Source organism: Physella acuta, unplaced genomic scaffold (assembly GCF_028476545.2).
Source record: "Physella acuta isolate Inbredline_101_S28 unplaced genomic scaffold, ASM2847654v3 ptg000604l, whole genome shotgun sequence".
Lineage (NCBI taxonomy): Eukaryota > Metazoa > Mollusca > Gastropoda > Physidae > Physella > Physella acuta.
Genome location: NW_026732123.1, coordinates 158694 through 178125, shown reverse-complemented (window position 1 = coordinate 178125; position 19432 = coordinate 158694). Strand labels below are relative to the sequence as shown.

The 19432-nt window shown below is 40.1% G+C and overlaps 1 protein-coding gene across 2 annotated transcripts; it reads left to right on the top strand.

Annotated features, from left to right (window-relative positions):
• Positions 1 to 4653: 4653 nt before the first annotated feature.
• Positions 4654 to 16117, top strand: LOC131947717 (uncharacterized). Of its 2 annotated transcripts, XM_059309002.1 has the most exons (17): positions 4654 to 4757; positions 6035 to 6085; positions 6326 to 6400; positions 6831 to 6954; positions 7403 to 7541; positions 7653 to 7794; positions 8130 to 8243; positions 8522 to 8716; positions 9387 to 9500; positions 10149 to 10178; positions 10310 to 10414; positions 10628 to 10711; positions 11030 to 11062; positions 11489 to 11574; positions 11838 to 11916; positions 14562 to 14653; positions 15388 to 16117. In XM_059309002.1, the coding sequence occupies exons 2-17, from the start codon at positions 6043 to 6045 to the stop codon at positions 15544 to 15546; spliced, it is 1614 nt and encodes a 537-aa protein (XP_059164985.1). In that variant the 5' UTR covers positions 4654 to 4757; positions 6035 to 6042; the 3' UTR covers positions 15547 to 16117. The 2 variants fall into 2 exon arrangements, with proteins under 2 accessions (XP_059164985.1, XP_059164986.1); XM_059309003.1 differs by lacking the exon at positions 6326 to 6400.
• Positions 16118 to 19432: the final 3315 nt, after the last annotated feature.

Below are 19432 nucleotides of genomic sequence, written 5' to 3'. Positions count from 1 at the left end.
TTATTAGTACTTCCGGTCAACGGAAATTACTCAAATTTTGGTAGAAGGTAGAGAATTAGATCTTTTACTCACATGTGACATTTCATTTATCTATCTGAAATAGTACTCAAGTTATAGGCTTTTGAAAAATTCAAAGTAGAAAAAGTTCCACTTCCGGTTATCGGAAATCGCTCAAAAGTTGATACAGATCTACGATTTTGAAAAAATACTTATATGTGAAATTTTATCAACCTAGCTGTACGGTACTCAAGTTATCATGTTTACACACACACACACACACACACACACACACACACACACACACACACACACACACACACACACACACACACACACATACACACAGACATACAGACAGAATTACAAAGCCCAGTTTTTCAGACTCGATTACGCATAAAACGCCAAAATTTTGATATATCTGGATTTATAATTTTTGCCCGATTAAAAAAAGTTCTCTATACTCCGGATGTGATGAAGGACTGAGGTGTAAAGCAGTGAAAACTCAAAATTTCATGTGATTTTTGTGCACGATTACAATACTTTCTCTATACTTCGTATATACGAGAAAGTAAAAAGGGTGAAACAAATACCAAGATTTAAGCGCCAGTCAAAATTATTCCAGCTTTTTACAGACAGCTAAAAAATCAGACCCACCCACTATATAACACCGTTTCCGCCCCTTTCCATAACTGATCAAATTAAAACTTAACTCTAGCCCAAAACAAAAGCAAAACAAAAGTCTCAAATCACGACTGTTTATTCTTAGAGTAAAAGTGCACATTCCTTGCTAGTGAAACACAACCCGCCTGTATGCTAACACAGTGCAGTGGTTCTAAAAATATCATGGGCTGGATCAAAGAACTGCCGGAATCGTTGTCTATAGCCTTGCTCCCACAGTTTCTTGTTTTCTTTTGTCAAATATTCCATGTAAAACCCGCCTCCAACACTTTTTTGTTTACCTCTGACTGGTCCAGTAGCTCCAAAGGGGAAAAAAAGGAGAGCTCAGCTACAGAGTGAACGTGGGGTCAATATCGGGTGAACTCATCCGTTACGTCCAGCCTCGATACAAGGACTTTTCACATCCAAAGGTGAGCCTCAGCACCCGATCCTACTGCAGCCACCAGTAATGTGTCGTGTCGGACACCCCGCCAGCAACCATTTGTGTCGTGTCGGAACCCCGCCAGCAACCATTTGTGTCGTGTCGGACACCCCGCCAGCAACCATTTGTGTCGTGTCGGACACCCCGCCAGCAACCATTTGTGTCGTGTCGGAACCCCGCCAGCAACCATTTGTGTCGTGTCGGAACCCTGCCAGCAACCATTTGTGTCGTGTCGGACACCCCGCCATCAACCATTTGTGTCGTGTCGGACACCCCGCCATCAACCATTTGTGTCGTGTCGGACACCCCGCCATCAACCATTTGTGTCGTGTCGGACACCCCGCCAGCAGCCATCTGTGTCGTGTCGGACACCCCGCCAGCAGCCATCTGTGTCGTGTCGGACACCCCGCCAGCAGCCATCTGTGTCGTGTCGGACACCCCGCCAGCAGCCATCTGTGTCGTGTCGGACACCCCGCCAGCAGCCATCTGTGTCGTGTCGGACACCCCGCCAGCAGCCATCTGTGTCGTGTCGGACACCCCGCCAGCAACCATCTGTGTCGTGTCGGACACCCCGCCAGCAACCATCTGTGTCGTGTCGGACTGTCAGAAAATCAGTTCCCAGAGACTCCAGAACCCCCACTGTTGTGGCCATGCATGCCTACCACGGGTATAGTGAAGCATCAGATCCACCATCGCCAGAGAGATAAGAGGCTAAAGGACGTGACCAAAACAAGCGTTCAGACCAGAACATCCGTCTCCCACATTCTATTGACTGGACGAAAAGTCTCTCTGAAAAAGACGAGCACCGTTTATAATACAACAACCAACCGGTTACCAAAGCCGTGTCAGTGAGCGTAATTTCGAGAAGTTTCATACATTTTGTGTTCTGTTTTACTCTACAGCACTTAGTCGCATGGCGTTAAAACAAAAACAGAAGTAGTGTCTAGTTCTCGGATGTTGGGACGCCGTGAAGCAATCCTAAGTACCAGGTTTTTCAAACGGCCGCAAGATTCAGGACACCTAAAACCAAACCAAACAGCCAACAAAGACGCAAAGACAGTCCCGGCAAGTAAGGGTCAAAGATGGAGGGGTTTATGCCATGAGTGGGTCACATCCTGATGACCCCTCGCCAAACTTTGAATTGCGACGATCAGGGTCCAATCTTTGATGACCACCTGAGAATCTACTTAAGGAAGCCTCATCTCCAGCCTTTAAAAACACCAATCTTAATTGCATTCAAAACATGTTTGTTAATCTCAGCTTAATAATTTAAAAAAATGTTTTAATTGGGTCTTTCTGAATATTTTTAAAAAATTTTTTAATTGCGCACATCATTTAAATTGTTTAGGTTGTATACAATTTGTCATTGTTTTTTTTAAGCTATGAGTTAATACAAAAATAAGTCCATGTGTTTTGTGTTTTACTTGACATTATTTTCACATTATCAGTACACCTATAACACTGGCTGGACATAGACATGCATGTGTTTGACTCTATAGTCGCTATCGTACAGACTAATCATTGCAATAATAGAACATATATGTTAAACGGGCAGGTACAAATGTACATTTTGTAATTAATATATAAACAGATGTGCTTCTTTAGTCAGGATTTCATAGTTTATTTTTTATTAATTTTTTTTTTAATTGCACACATTATTAAAATTGTTTAGGTTGCATGCAATTTGTTATTGTTTTTTTAAATAATAGTTATGTTTAAGACAAAAAAGTTGAAAAAAAAAATTGCTTGATTTTTACTTGAAAAAAAAATTCAGAATCCCCAAACAAAAAATGTAGTTTTTCACGACTAACGTTTGTCACCAAATGAACTTGAATATGTATCAGTGTCAGACAAAAAACAAGTCCGATATATGTTGATAACAATGTATATGAGATGCATTTAGTTGGTTTTTTTTTTATTTAAATAAAAATAGATGGGACTAGCATAACTTGAGATTTACTGACCATAAATAAAGGCTTTCTATACATAGATTTTTACATACAATTTTCGCAATTGGCATTATCACAAACCTTAAAAACACAGAAATATTCTAATGTGAAAACAATTAGGGGAGTTAAATCATATTCTAAAAATAGACCAAGATGGATGGTGCGACACGTGCTTCTGATATTCAGTCACCGCGCCAAGTGTGGTAGATTGATGGTCCGAATCTTGATGCGCACAGTGCACAAAACTGAGTCACCCATTTAACTGATTTTTAAACAAATCACAGTAGAAGGGAAACAACCCAAACTTTTTACCAGGAGAGTTCTCCCTTTTAAATTGTCTTCTAAACCAAATACACGATCGATGTTTGTTTTGTGATGAGTCTGTGTTTATAGGTCTATCTATAGGTCTGTGTTTATTTGTCTAGGTATAGGTCTGTATTTATCGGTCTGTGTTTATAGATCTGTGTTTACAATCTGTCTTTATGGGATTATGTTTATGGATATATCTTTATAGGCCTATGTTTATTATCCTGTGTGTATGGGTCTCTGTTTATGGGTCTGTGATTATGGGTCTGCGTATATGGGTCTGTGATTATGGGTCTCTGATTATGTGCCTATCTTTATAGGCCTGTATTTATAGGTCTGTGTTTATGGGTTAATGTCACTGTGTATGTGTGTATGAGTCAAAGTAAACGTATTTGTGTAAGTGGTTTTATGTATGTTCATATGTGTCACCTATTACGCATGAAAGTATTGAGGACCGTCATACAAAGGACAGTGACACGATAGGTGAGTAAAGCTCAGGAAAAGCTGACCAAGCAACTTTCTATACGGCTAATTACAGAGAGGGTAAGCCCTATATGTGTATGTATTCTGACAGCGGTTCTCAATGTACGTTGCAGGGGTTAGAACTATTTCATTTACAGAGGCGTAGCGATGGGGGGGGGGGGGGCAGGGGGGGCACATGTCCCCGGGCGCCGACCTTAGGGGGCGCCAAAATGGGTTGTAAAAACAAATTAAAATGTCAATTTAGCTGCATTTTTGCAGTTTGAAGGGAGGGGGGGGGGGGTTGCAAATCGAAAATTTGCTCCCGAGGTGGGGGGGGGCGCCAAATTGAAAGTTTGTCGCTACGCCTCTGTTCCTTTAGATAAGGTTATGAATTTTATGTGGAAGTACTTGCTATTTTTATACGTTTCACATAATGGTTTAATTTTTAAAATAGCTTTACAGGCTAGATGAAAGAGCGAATGGCCGCGTTTCCAGAAAAGGACGGACTAAATGAAATTACTACCTCTAGTTTATGTGGCTTAAACGGGTGAGTACACATGCGTAAATTAACAGTGTAAATATTATGGTGTAAACATTTGAGAAAATTTACTATATATAGTAATATGTACAGTGGCCCCAGATGCCATGTACAGGTGACAATGTGCCCAGTCAAGGGCCATGTGTATATACAAGAATGCCCCAGTCGAGGGCCGTGTATAGCCGAGAATGCCCCCAGTCAAGGGCCATGTATAACCGAGAATCATGTATAGCCGAGAATGCCCCCAAACAAGGGCAACTAACTCCAACAGCCATTAATTACTCACCAGTGAGTACGATCTAACAAACCACAGCTGCCGTCTGTTGGTGACTATAAAACGTGACCATCTCCACCAACGTCACAACTTTCGCCGTTTCTCATTTGTGACTGTTGTCTGAACCTTGTAAGAATTATTTTAATTTACGCTCTTATAAATATTTTTTATTCTATTTCCTTTTATTAAACAAGCGACCCTTGTTTAATACACCGTGGAGAGTACAAGTACAGTGCCGATGTGTTACCATTATCAAAATACAAAGCCGTTCTGTTTGTCTAAAAATTCTCTTACATGGACAAATTATTTTATAATAAATGTTCGAGTGTTGTATTTTTAATTCAGGCATTTTTTTAATTTGTGGATTATAATAATAAGGAATCTTTTATTATCAATATCTATGTAACATTTTTTACATATAAGTATTATTTGAGTTAGTATTTTATTATAATGCAGTGATATTACATTAACTCGAATCACGTTTTATATTAGGAATAAAACGTAAATCCTCAGACACTTAAAATGTATTTTCAAAAGCTATCTTCAAAATCAGTGAGTAACTTTTGTTATTATGCTGTAACAGTGTTTAACATCCGCTACGCAAAAAGCGTATAATAAACACGTGAAGTAATCGTTCGAGGGCAATATGATCAATAGAGTAGGTGAAGTAGAGTTGATGAATAGAGAATAATTTTAAAAATTATAATTTTGAGCTAAACTTTCCATAATAGTTCATCAAAAATATGCGCGTTGTACAAACAGAATAAAAAATATGCTCGGTGTGCAAACACAATCAAAAATATGTGCGGTATACAAACACAATCAAACATATGTACGGTGTGCAAACACAATCAAACATATGTACGGTGTGCAAACACAATAAAAATATGTATGATATACAAACACAATCAAACATATGTACGGTGTACAAACACAATCAAAAATATGTGCGGTGTAGAAGCTCTGATGCGTACCTGACTCAATGAAAGTAATGGCATCTGGGCATAGTGATGACTACACCATCCCTTTATATACCGAGGTCACAGAAACAGGTGACTTTACCCATGGACCCGTCAGATTTGAAAAGGAAACTTTACTTTTACAAACAAGGAATTTTTTTTTTTGTCATTCCCTGTTGTTCAGTAAACCGTCGACTTTGTTTGCCTTAATGCTGGTACATTTCATTTTAATGAGACTTTCTAGAAAATTCTCATACTTTCGTGTAAGTTTTTTTTCTTTTAACTTGGGATGTTAAATTTATCGGATTTAAAAACAAAATTAAAATGTTATACGCCGGTCTATAAAATGTTCGCTATGACAGAAGTTAAAATATTCTGACAGCATGTTGAACACAAGCATCGAATTCTTTAGTTCCAATAAAAGATTTCAATTTGTGTTTTCTTCAGCCCCAAGCATGAAGATTGTGATTGTGATTCTATCCATGGTGGCCTTCACCGGTAAGTTTTTTTTTTCAATTTCTGTTTTATACGTAACAAATTAGTTAATTAAATACTGCTAATTCAACAAAGAAATATTTATTCAGAAATTCGCATAGATTATAATTCAAATCAAAGAACTACCATACATAAGCTAATAAAAGCAATGTGAGCACTGTTCGAGTCATCTTTTGAGTAAAGTAAAAGGAATACAATTTATGCATCTATATATATATAATTCTCTTCATGGGGATAATACAGGACAAGACGTAGACGCACTCCGTTACTCCCCCGCTCTGCAGGCAAATCGATACCACCCCCACCCCCAACAATCTGGTGAGCTTTGGTTCACGACGAATGTTTACAATCGTAGAGCCGGGTTAGTGTCGGCTATTAGGGGCAGATAATTTAGTATTAAACGATTTGAAATGAAGGGGAGGTAACAATTTCTGATTGATCTTTTCATTGTCTGTAAACGGCTGCTTTCACTGGGCGGGGGGTGGTAGGGGGGGGGGGGTAAAGGGGGCGGGAGGGGGTAGTGTTGAATTTACAAAAAAATTATGAATTGCTGATAAGCAGAAAATAAAACAACTAGATGGCGACGTATGCTACGTCGGGGGTCGGCTTGTATATTATAAAACGATTAATAACAACATTATGTGATTTCATTAAAAAATACGAAAGAGTTTTGAAAAGTGCTTATATCGTAAAGTCTGTGCCCATGCTGTTAATTAATTTTAATTAATATAATTATTTCTCGTTACAGCGGCTGAACTAGCCATGACGGTCACCCCGAGTGTACTCGAGCTGGGACTGACGCCATCTTTCACTGTCAACTGTGCCCTGATAGAGAGCGAGGAGGTCAAGATTGTGTCCATCACCCTGTCTAGGTGAGTACTGGAACCACAGCAGTAAAACTCACGCTAGTGTAGGAGGGCAGTGGGGGCGGCACACCCGTTTTGTAACTTGCTAGTAGGAGAGGGCGTGGGTAGATTGGTCAGGACGCGGGTAGGTTGGTCAGGACGCGGGTAGGTTGGTCAGGGCGTGGGTAGGTTGGTCAGGACGCGGGTAGGTTGGTCAGGACGCGGGTAGGTTGGTCAGGACGCGGGTTGGTTGGTCAGGACGCGGGTAGGTTGGTCAGGGCGCGGGTAGGTTGGTCAGGGCGCGGGTAGGTTGGTCAGGGCGCGGGTAGGTAGGTCAGGGCGCGGGTAGGTTGGTCAGGGCGCTCAAGGCGTGGTCAGGACGGTGCCATTTTGTTTGTCCACCACTACGAGAAAAGTGAGCCATTTTAAACAATATTTATATAGGCCTACTATATTAAATGTGTCGCACCTACAGACAGACCATACGTAAAGACGGCACCCTCTCCCCCAAGAAGGAGATGCTGGCCACCGTGGATGCCATGACTCCCCGGGGGGCGCGCAGATCTCTAGCCTATCCCCAGGTGACCGTCCTGGGAGAGATTACGACCCTAGAGGTGAGTCCTCACTTTCCTTGTTGTGACTTTGATTGTTAATATGTTCAAGAATGAACACGAAAACATAAGTAACTAACAACATCCGGCTGACCTTTGACTCGCCTATTTCAGTCAGAGATGGGCAGTTACCTGACCATCGTCTGGCCCACTCCTAGTGTCGACGACTTTGGTGTCTACACCTGTGATGCGAAGGTTGTTGGGGAGTATGGAGAACTCTTGCCCCTGACCGCCCAGGCTAGAATCAGCAGCTCAGGTTAGTTGCTCTTTATCTAGAGTACACCATCTAAGACCCGTGACAAAAAGCTCAAGACGAAATATCTCAGTTTATGTGGGGCTGATGGAAAATCTTTTGTCGGGGGATGTATTGAGAGGGTCCTTCGTTTGCAAGAGACGCAACACTAAACATATACTATACCATATAAAAGTAAACACTAAAATTTTGTTTCAAAACAGGCCTTAAAACATACATACTCACACTAACTAATACACACAAGCACACCTTTATTTCACGGTCAGTGACCACTGTTGACCAGTGTGGACACCCACAGAAATGTTATTGACATATGTTGTTTGTGTTTGGTACTACAGCACCTGGAGTTGACCGTCTGCTGATTGCCATTAGAACTATGGAGTACAGACTTGAAGGTTTTAACATGACTTTAGCTGAGCTGCAGGATCAAATACTCAACATCTCTGCTTTAGGTAGGGTCAGGGCTATTCTCTGGAGCTTTCATACTTAAGAATTTTTTATAATATATATTTCAATTTACTTATATATATATATATATATATATATATATATATATATATATATATATATATATATATATATATATATATATATATATATATATATATATATATACGCATACACGTACAAATACAAGTACATATAAACGTACTCATACACATACATAAAAACATACAAACAGACATATGCACATATATATATATATCTATAAATATAAACCGTGATCCAGCTGACCAGCGTGAGCAGATGCTCCTGGCCCAACTGGCAGTCACGCCAGCAACCACAGCCACCACCACCACAGCTGCGCCTACGACTACCGCAGCGCCTGAGACCACGGAGGAGACAACCACCACGGAGGAGACAACCACTGAAGCAACAACACCAGAGTTACCTACAGAACCAACAACAACTGCAGCACCAACACGTAATCTTTTGTTTTTCTTTTATCCAACAAAGCCAATATTTGATTTAGAAAATCCCAGCTACAGTACATCTACATCAAACTGAGTTGTGCTTACAAATGGACAACTTAGATTATTCAATCGCGTTCTTCATACCAATCATTCTCCAACCACACCCATTATCCGTATTTGAATTCATCACCACAATTTGTTTATGTCACACTTACACACTTGTACACAGGCTTCTATGGGCTACATAAACAAACAACGTGGAATCTGCTTAAGACTATGTTTATTTTTTAAAGACGTTTCAGAATAAGTCAGTTCTTCAACTTAAACAAAAAGTATTAGTTTTTAGCCGTCTAATTAGAGCTTACACGAAAATCAACAACTTTCCGGCCAATGAATCCTGACAGTGTTTACAATAACCACCCCTTCTTTTTCCTACAATATCCTAGAAGTCTTTCGTCTCTTCATTTTTATCCAGACTTCAAATTTCACCAACTTAAATCACTATTCAAGAATTTTCAACCAACTTTACATGCATGCCTGCAACATATACATACATTTGGATATCAGCTATCAATTTAAATCACTTTCAGACAAAGGTCAAAATCAGTCTTTCAGCTTACCATTACATGATTAAATCTCAATGTTTATATTACGTCACTGCCCACGTGATCTCTATTCCAGCATCGCCATTGGACACAGTGCTAGCTGCCATGGAACTTCTGACCGCTAAACTGGACGCCATCAACGAAACTCTTCAGAACCTTGAGGAGAAGGTCAGCTCGGTGGAAGCTGCAGGTTCGAAACCTTGGGTTACTTTTGTAAAATTACACACTTAACATAGAACACCTTGTTGTTATTTTGAAATTGTGTGTTCAATGTAAAGATGGCGGAAATGCCTTAAAATATTAAACATAATTGCATGTTAAGAGGTGTTTATATATTTTAAAAAAGAGCTCAGGACATTAAGCTCATTAACGAACATGCGCTTAAATTCATCAACGTTCATCAACGGATAAGAGCTTAATTTAATCGGTGCGGCCTGTATTTCAACTAGTGAGATCTACCACGATTACGTCACTTTTATTGTGTTACTTTAGATTTACAATTAGCTTGGTGCAAACACAAAACGCAGCTGTTTTTTATGGCACAAGAAAAGCATTAAACAGATTCTTTTAGTACGCTTTATGAAACTACTGTGGCCAATCATTTTAGGAAATCGCATGTAGCCATATATGTATATACTAAGTATATATTTATTCCGAGGACACACTGTTTAAAATCAGAGGACCTACTACAACCTCGTACAGACCTTTGTCAAAATGTAAACAAATCGCTGAAATGTGTACACAACGAGGTTGTGCATTCAATAAAAGTGTTATTCTGCTGTTACGGTTTTAACCCGACTTTTTCTACCAATAACTTTTTTTTATTTCGTCCTCCCAGTGGAACCAGTGAATGCAACAGAAGCTCAAGGTAAATAATCCTTTTTAAAAAAACGTTTCACAATTATCTCCCTTCCATAATTCAATATCTAATCATGTATTATTTTTTAACTTAAAAAAAGTTATCTCCCCTTGTAAATGAATGAATTTTGTTTAAACCAGTCCAAAACCTGACGCAAGCTGTAGAGGTACTGACAGATCAGGTGGAGACTTTCAACAGAACAGTGACTGACCAGGGGGAGAAACTCGACCCATTGGTCACACTCGGTGAGATAGGCTAATGACGCATGCGACGACATCAAACATAACTGTTTTGGGTTGAAGAAAATAGTTTTTACTGGCTATCTTAGACATTAATTGTTACTGGTTTCAAATAAAATTTGTTGATGACTTGTTTAGGTATATCTGTTTTTGATTTCAAATAAAAGCATCTAAATTCTGGGTTATATTGTATCATTGTATCCTTGTATCTGTTTGTAGTGGAAGTTCTTACAGCCAAACTGGAGGCTCTTAACGCTACTTTGGCAGCTCAAGAAGAGAAACTGGAAACACTGGCCACAAAAGGTAGGCAACGGTTGTCTAACCTCCATGTTAGTTGAAAGGTAGAGTGGGTGATGTCCTTTGTGCAACAGTTGTCTACTTTGAGTTAGTTGATAGGTAGAGTGGGTGATGTCCCTTGTGCAACAGTTGTTTAACTTTTGTGTTAGTTGATAGGTAAAGTGGGTGATGTCCCTTGTGCAATAGTTGTCTAACTTCTGTGTTGGTTGATATGAAGAGTGGGTGATGTTCCTTGTGCAACGGTTTCCCCTCCTCGTACGGCCGTTTCGACATCTTTTTTATAAACCTAATGGTCATAATTATGTTCTCTTGTGTCATTCACAGTGGAGGAATACGAAAACGAGACAGAGACTGTCAGTGAGTAGACTAACAGCTTTAATTATAAAAGCTAATATTAATAAAATTTTGAAAAAAAAATATTCTGTATTTTCAATATATAAAGCGGTGAGTAAATGTCAGTCTTTATAAATATGATTCATATATTAGTCATTGCAGCTAAATGTTTTTAAAACTAAGGTTATAAATTAGTTTTTTATATTTATACTTATTGATACATTATATCTTTAGTTAGTCTTTTATAAATGCAATTTAGCAGTTAGATTTTTAAAAAAACGTAGTGTCTAATAGTTACGAGCGATTTTCACAAACACACACACACAGTCACATGAGGGGAAAAATCCCCAACCTCTCCCCCACCCCCGGCATTCTGCCTGCATAGCTGACGATGATAGATGCCCAATTCGTTTAAATTATTTGGATTAACCAAGTCTTTCTGATTTACAGCTGACAAGTTCTGGGTGTATGTGGTGGGCAACTCGGTCTACCTACTGGTCAAGGGTGAAGATGTTCTGGACAGCGCCAAGGCCCAGGTGAGATGGTCCCAGATTACACGCATTTATTTTTTGTAATTAAACTCAGACCTAATTAACAGACAGGGGTACACATTTTGCTCCCCGCTGCTAAGTTAGTGTAGCCTACATTGTTCTTAAACTTTCGTGAAATAGGTGTCTTGAACACCGGATCTCTCTATTTTATTGTCCCGTGTTTTACAGAGTTCTCTGAGAAGCCATTTGTACGAGACGTTGTTTGTTAGCTGTGTTGGTTTCACACATCTTGTGATTTCTTTCTGCAGGCGGCTTGTCAGACCAAACTCAGTTACCTGGCCGAGGTCAATGACCAGGCGGAACTGGACACAATCGTCTCTCAAGTTGGTGAGTACTGGTGTTTAACTGACCATTGGTGAGTACTGGTGTTAACTGACCATTGGTGAGTACTGGTGTATGAGGTGACCATTGGTGAGTACTGGTGTTTAACTGACCATTGGTGAGTACTGGTGTTTAACTGACCATTGGTGAGTACTGGTGTTTAACTGACCATTGGTGAGTACTGGTGTTTAACTGACCATTGGTGAGTACTGGTGTTTAACTGACCATTGGTGAGTACTGGTGTTTAACTGACCATTGGTGAGTACTGGTGTTTAACTGACCATTGGTGAGTACTGGTGTTTAACTGACCATTGGTGAGTACTGGTGTTTAACTGACCATTGGTGAGTACTGGTGTTAACTGACCATTGGTGAGTACTGGTGTTTAACTGACCATTGGTGAGTACTGGTGTTAACTGACCATTGGTGAGTACTGGTGTATGAGGTGACCATTGGTGAGTACTGGTGTTAACTGACCATTGGTGAGTACTGGTGTTTAACTGACCATTGGTGAGTACTGGTGTTAACTGACCATTGGTGAGTACTGGTGTTTAACTGACCATTGGTGAGTACTGGTGTTTAACTGACCATTGGTGAGTACTGGCGTTAACTGACCATTGGTGAGTACTGGTGTTTAACTGACCATTGGTGAGTACTGGTGTATGAGGTGACCATTGGTGAGTACTGGTGTTAACTGACCATTGGTGAGTACTGGTGTTAACTGACCATTGGTGAGTACTGGTGTTAACTGACCATTGGTGAGTACTGGTTTTTAACTGACCATTGGTGAGTACTGATGTTAAACTGACCATTGGTGGGTACTGGTGTAATTGGTGACCAATGGTGAGTACTGATGTATACACTGACCATTGGTGAGTAATTTTGTATGTACTAACTAATGTTGGGTACATGTGTTTGACTGACCAATGGTGAGTACTGGTGTTTAACTTACCATTGGTGAGTACTGGTGTTTAACTGACCATTGGTGAGTACTGGTGTTTAACTGACCATTGGTGAGTACTGGTGTTTAACTGACCATTGGTGAGTACTGGTGTTAACTGACCATTGGTGAGTACTGGTGTTTAACTGACCATTGGTGAGTACTGGTGTTAACTGACCATTGGTGAGTACTGGTGTTAACTGACCATTGGTGAGTACTGGTGTTAACTGACCATTGGTGAGTACTGGTGTTTAACTGACCATTGGTGAGTACTGGTGTTAACTGACCATTGGTGAGTACTGGTGTTTAACTGACCATTGGTGAGTACTGGTGTTAACTGACCATTGGTGAGTACTGGTGTATGAGGTGACCATTGGTGAGTACTGGTGTTAACTGACCATTGGTGAGTACTGGTGTTTAACTGACCATTGGTGAGTACTGGTGTTAACTGACCATTGGTGAGTACTGGTGTTTAACTGACCATTGGTGAGTACTGGTGTTTAACTGACCATTGGTGAGTACTGGCGTTAACTGACCATTGGTGAGTACTGGTGTTTAACTGACCATTGGTGAGTACTGGTGTATGAGGTGACCATTGGTGAGTACTGGTGTTAACTGACCATTGGTGAGTACTGGTGTTAACTGACCATTGGTGAGTACTGGTGTTAACTGACCATTGGTGAGTACTGGTTTTTAACTGACCATTGGTGAGTACTGATGTTAAACTGACCATTGGTGGGTACTGGTGTAATTGGTGACCAATGGTGAGTACTGATGTATACACTGACCATTGGTGAGTAATTTTGTATGTACTAACTAATGTTGGGTACATGTGTTTGACTGACCAATGGTGAGTACTGGTGTTTAACTTACCATTGGTGAGTACTGGTGTTTAACTGACCATTGGTGAGTACTGGTGTTTAACTGACCATTGGTGAGTACTGGTGTTTAACTGACCAATGGTGAGTACTGGTGTTTAACTGACCATTGGTGAGTACTGGTGTTTAACTGACCATTGGTGAGTACTGGTGTTTAACTGACCATTGGTGAGTACTGGTGTTTAACTGACCATTGGTGAGTACTGGTGTTAACTGACCATTGGTGAGTACTGGTGTTTAACTGACCATTGGTGAGTACTGGTGTTTAACTGACCATTGGTGAGTACTGGTGTTTAACTGACCATTGGTGAGTACTGGTGTTAACTGACCATTGGTGAGTACTGGTGTTTAACTGACCATTGGTGAGTACTGGTGTTAACTGACCATTGGTGAGTACTGGTGTTTAACTGACCATTGGTGAGTACTGGTGTTTAACTGACCATTGGTGAGTACTGGTGTTAACTGACCATTGGTGAGTACTGGTTTTTAACTGACCATTGGTGAGTACTGATGTTAAACTGACCATTGGTGGGTACTGGTGTAATTGGTGACCAATGGTGAGTACTGATGTATACACTGACCATTGGTGAGTAATTCTGTATGTACTAACTAATGTTGGGTTCATGTGTTTGACTGACCAATGGTGAGTACTGGTGTATGATTGATCAATGGTTGAGGTACAAAATAAATCGGTAAAATTATAATTTAAACTACAGCTTCCTATGAAGATTACAATAAGAGTGTTTATCTACAGATGTGATTTGTTCTAACGCTGTATTATGTATGTGTGTGTTCGGTGGGAAAAAAAATGATCTAAAAAGTTTTTTATTCCCAGGGTTTAACGTGACCGGCAGCTCACCTGTCCTGGTTGGTGGACAAAGGGTGTACGGCAGTGTCGAGTGGATCTGGCAGGACAGTTTAGAGCCGGTGAGGTCATGGGTCAATGGGTGGTTAGGTCATGGGTCAATGGTCGGTTAGGTCATGGGTCAATGGTCGGTTATGTCATGGGTCAATAGGTGGTTAGGTCATGGGTTAATGGGTGGTTAGGTTATGGGTTAATGGGTGGTTAGGTCATGGGTTAATGGGTGGTTAGGTCATGGGTCATGGGTCAATGGGTGGTTAGGTCATGGTTAATGGGTGGTTAGGTCATGGGTCAATGAGTGGTTAGGTCATTAGTAGGTCATGGGGATTGTAGTTGGTTCGATGAGGGTAAGGTCATGCTGTAAGTGTTGGGATGACGTCTTTGGTTTTTTGAGGGTAAGGTCATGTAATAGGTCACTTGGTGAAGTCGTTTATTGGGTGAGGGTAAGGTCATGTTGTCGGTGAGGGGATGACGTCGTTTGTTTGGTGAGGGTAAGGTCATGTAATAGGTCACTTGGCGACGTCGTTTGTTTGGTGAGGGTAAGGCCATGTTGTAGGTGAGGTAGCGTGGTCAAAATGTGGTTTCTCAAGGTTGCCGTGGTTGGTTAGATCATCCAGTCATTAATTAGTTAGTCGTTATGTAAAGTTGATCATTTGAGATTTAGTCGTGGTTTAATCGTGGTTTACTTGTGTTTTAGTCGTGGTTTAGTCGTGTTTGAATCGTCATTAACTAGCTTTCAACTTGTATGTATCCCAACTCTCCAATGTCTCCGGCTAACCTCCTATGTCGTCCCATTCAGGTCAGCTTCTTCGCCTGGGCAGCTGGCGAGCCCGCCATGGCCAGTCTAAGCAGTGATTGCATCGCCCTCAAGACCGCAGGGGGCGTCACCCAGATGGTGTCCACCGCATGTCAAAGCGCGGTCACTGAGTTCTTCTTCCTGTGCGAGCGTGTTAATTAACGCCCCTTGCAAATTACATGCTTTTTAAATTATGTAGATCGGTGGTTAAATATGATAATTAACCCTCTAACAATAGTTTTAATATAAATATCTCGGTCAGTAAAACATGTAAGGTTTCTGGTTGAACATAATTTACTTAGTTATGCCCCTTTATCTTTCTGTAAACTACCTTTGAGCAGGGGTACAATAGCTTTCTTAATTACCTGCAAACTGTGATATCAAGATTATAATTTATATATCACTTAAAAACGTAATATATTTAATCTAGCAGTTCTTTTTCATTAATATATAATATTTATATTATTATATATATAGAATATATATTAATAAATAACCAATAATTTACACAATTAAAAGCCATGTACATAACCAATCAAATGATTCATAAAAAAATGCACGAGCATTAACACGCACACACACACACATGGATACATGCACCCAGAAAAATGTAAACATTAAGACGGGTTTTGTTTTGTTTATTATCTCCCCTTCACCATGAACTGTCGCCCACCAACTCTGTATAACCAATTAGTTAGAGAAAGGTAATTAAAAACAAAAGAAATCTACTTGATGTCAATAGTCTTGTCATTGATGGGTCATTGTGTAGGAAAGTGTGAATAGTTTTGGCATGGGAGGTTTTACTGTATTGTTTTGTTACGGGCGGTGTCATTGTAAATAACAGTGTATGGTTGTGTTTTGGTAGGTGTCAGTTTATATAAAACTGTGTATTGTTTAGTTATGAAACGATTCACTGTATAAAACTGTGTATTGTTTAGTTATGAAACGATTCACTGTATAAAACTGTGTGTACTTTAGTTATGCTAACGAACAATTGTTTTTTCTGTCCGTCTCTAGCAGATGTTGACAGGAAGTTTGTAAACCGTAGCAGTAAAAACATATTTTTTTACCTGTTGACTACAGTAACGACAAATTTAAATCCTTGCTATAGTCAACAATAGAGTAATGAAATAAGGCCTCAACGATTCTCTGAAGCTTGATTTTAAGATTCGCATTTATTTAAACACCGGATAAACATTTCAATGAAAACGAGTTTTTTTTTTTAGTTTAGACCTTTGGTTTTCGCCGATAAAATTAAAAATGTCTGTAAGTCATGAAGCTCTCGAACTTATTTTTTTAAAGGTAAACACAAATTATGTTAACATAGAAATATTTAATTCCTACTGAAATACTGCTAGTTTACACTCCTTTTGAGGTGCGTAAAATTATTATAAACGACAAAGTGGTGTTTTCTCAAGCCTAATTGTATTGCCACCTCACATGTGACGCCCGGCTCAACCTTTAAAATAACGCTTAAAAAACAAAAATTAAAAACATTTTCCACTGCAGTGATTTCAAGTTATAGGACATGAAGGACAAGTTTTAATTAAACTTAACACATGTTTCTAATATCCTAATACAAGGGGAATATTTTAACAGAGGGGATACTGCACATCATTTATGAGTATCATATTGTTGAAAGAAATGTGTAATATTTTTAACTTAAAATATAACAAGCGTAAAAAAGCATGTTAGAAATAGAGATATGGATAAACTAGTATTATCAAATTGGTGCATTTTATAACAAAAATTGGAAAAAATCATACAGCAGGTTAAACTAAATCTAATAAAATCTAGTACTAACATACAACTAAATTTAACAAAAACTAGTACTAACATACAAGGTTACCCACGTCTGAAAGGTAATCTGAAAGTACACAATTCTGTCTCCTTAGTTTGGGCGAGATATTTCTTGCGTATCGCCGGGTCGTTGGGCGCCCAATCTTGGTCTGGTGTGCAAGACTTCTTTAAGCGCTGTAAGGGAGATAATAAAAGGGAAAGTTGGGATTTGTTAAGAAAGGAAATCAGGATTTGTTAACAATCTGAACCTATACCGCACAACTTATCAGTTGGGCAAATTTTAGACTTAAAAAGCAAAAACGTTAAGCACAACACATCTCAACAAGTCTGACTTTCCCATGGCTTTCAGCACAATAAACTACAGCAATATAAGTGCTAAACCTACTACTAAAAATGTCAAAACGCGCGGTCTGCTACCTAACTCCCCAACCTACGCCACCCAATATAGGTCCAACCTACCCCCAAATAAAGTAGCCAACCTACCATCAAACACCATTATATAAATAGACTAAATGGAAGACCCCGAGCCTACAAGAAACCCGAAACTACCGCCATGACCATAACGAAATCTAAGAAAGATCCAGAACCTATACGACTAAATACAATCGATCATCGGTCACCCAAATTACATCCATCAAAGAAATGTAACCTAGCTTCAACAATCACTCAACTTACCTGCAACAATGACTAAACACATCAGTTACCATGATAATACCAACCACCAACAATGACCCCACCTACTTAAAACAATGACTAAGCCTACCTTCAACAATGACTAAACCTACCTTAAGCAATGACTAAACCTGCCTCTAACAATGACTAAACCTACCTCCACCTATGACTAAACCCTAAACCTACCTCCATAAATGACTAAACCCTAAACCTACTTCCAACAATGACCCAACCTACCCCCAACATTGACTAAACCTATCTACAACAATGAAATGACTAAACCTACCTCCAACAATGACTAAACCTACATCTAACAATTACTAAACCTACCTCCAAAAATGGCTAAACCTACCTCCAGCTATGACTAAACCTACCCCTAACAATGACTAAACCTACCTCCAACAATGACTAAACCTACCTACAACAATGACTAAACCTACCTCCAACAATGAACCAACCTACCACCAACAGTGACAAAACCTACCTCCACCCATGACTAAGCCATAAACCTACCTCGAACAATGACTAAACCTATCTCCAATAGTGACTAAACCTACCTCCATGAAAGTGCCTCTAGTAATGACCAGCTTGTAAACGATATACACAGGTATTGGCAGGAAGGGTACACTGGCGATTAACCAGCCGAAAGTCTTGGCGCCCTCTCCATACACGTAGCCCTCATAGACGGGGGGCTGGTAGGTAGCCAGTGTGGTAGCCAGGATAATCTGACGGAGGGGCAAACATTGGTAGCAACACGGAGGGGCAAACATTGGTAGCAACACGGAGGGGCAAACATTGATAGCAACACGGAAAGGCAAACATTAATAGCAACACGGAGAGGCAAACATTGGTAGCAACACGGAGGGGCAAACATTGATAGCAACACGGAGGGGCAAACATTGATAACAACACGGAGGGTTGATAGCAACACGGAGGGGCAAACATTGGTAGCAACACGGAGGGGCAAACATTGATAGCAACACGGAGGGGCAAACATTGGTAGCAACACGGAGGGGCAAACATTGATAGCAACACGGAAAGGCAAACATTAATAGCAACACGGAGAGGCAAACATTGGTAGCAACACGGAGGGGCAAACATTGATAGCAACACGGAGGGGCAAACATTGATAACAACACGGAGGGTTGATAGCAACACGGAGGGGCAAACATTGGTAGCAACACGGAGGGGCAAACATTGGTAGCAACACGGAGGGGCAAACATTGGTAGCAACACGGAGGGGCATACAGCAACACGGAGGGGCAAACATTGGTAGCAACACGGAGGGGCAAACATTGGTAGCAACACGGAGGGTTGATAGCGACACGGATTGTTGATTTTACTGTCGTCTTAGGATATCAATAGCATAAACTATCTAGTGAGGACTAGTTCTAGAACTCATAAATGCTATCACGGAGGTTCGGCTCGTGGCATATATTGCCTAAATGCTATATAGTAAATTTTACCCTAAAGGTAGCAACATTGCATAAACAGATGATCATAGTCTTAAAAAAACCACACTGACAGTGGGTAAGAAACCACATGGGCATTGGCCAAGAAACAACATGGACAGTGG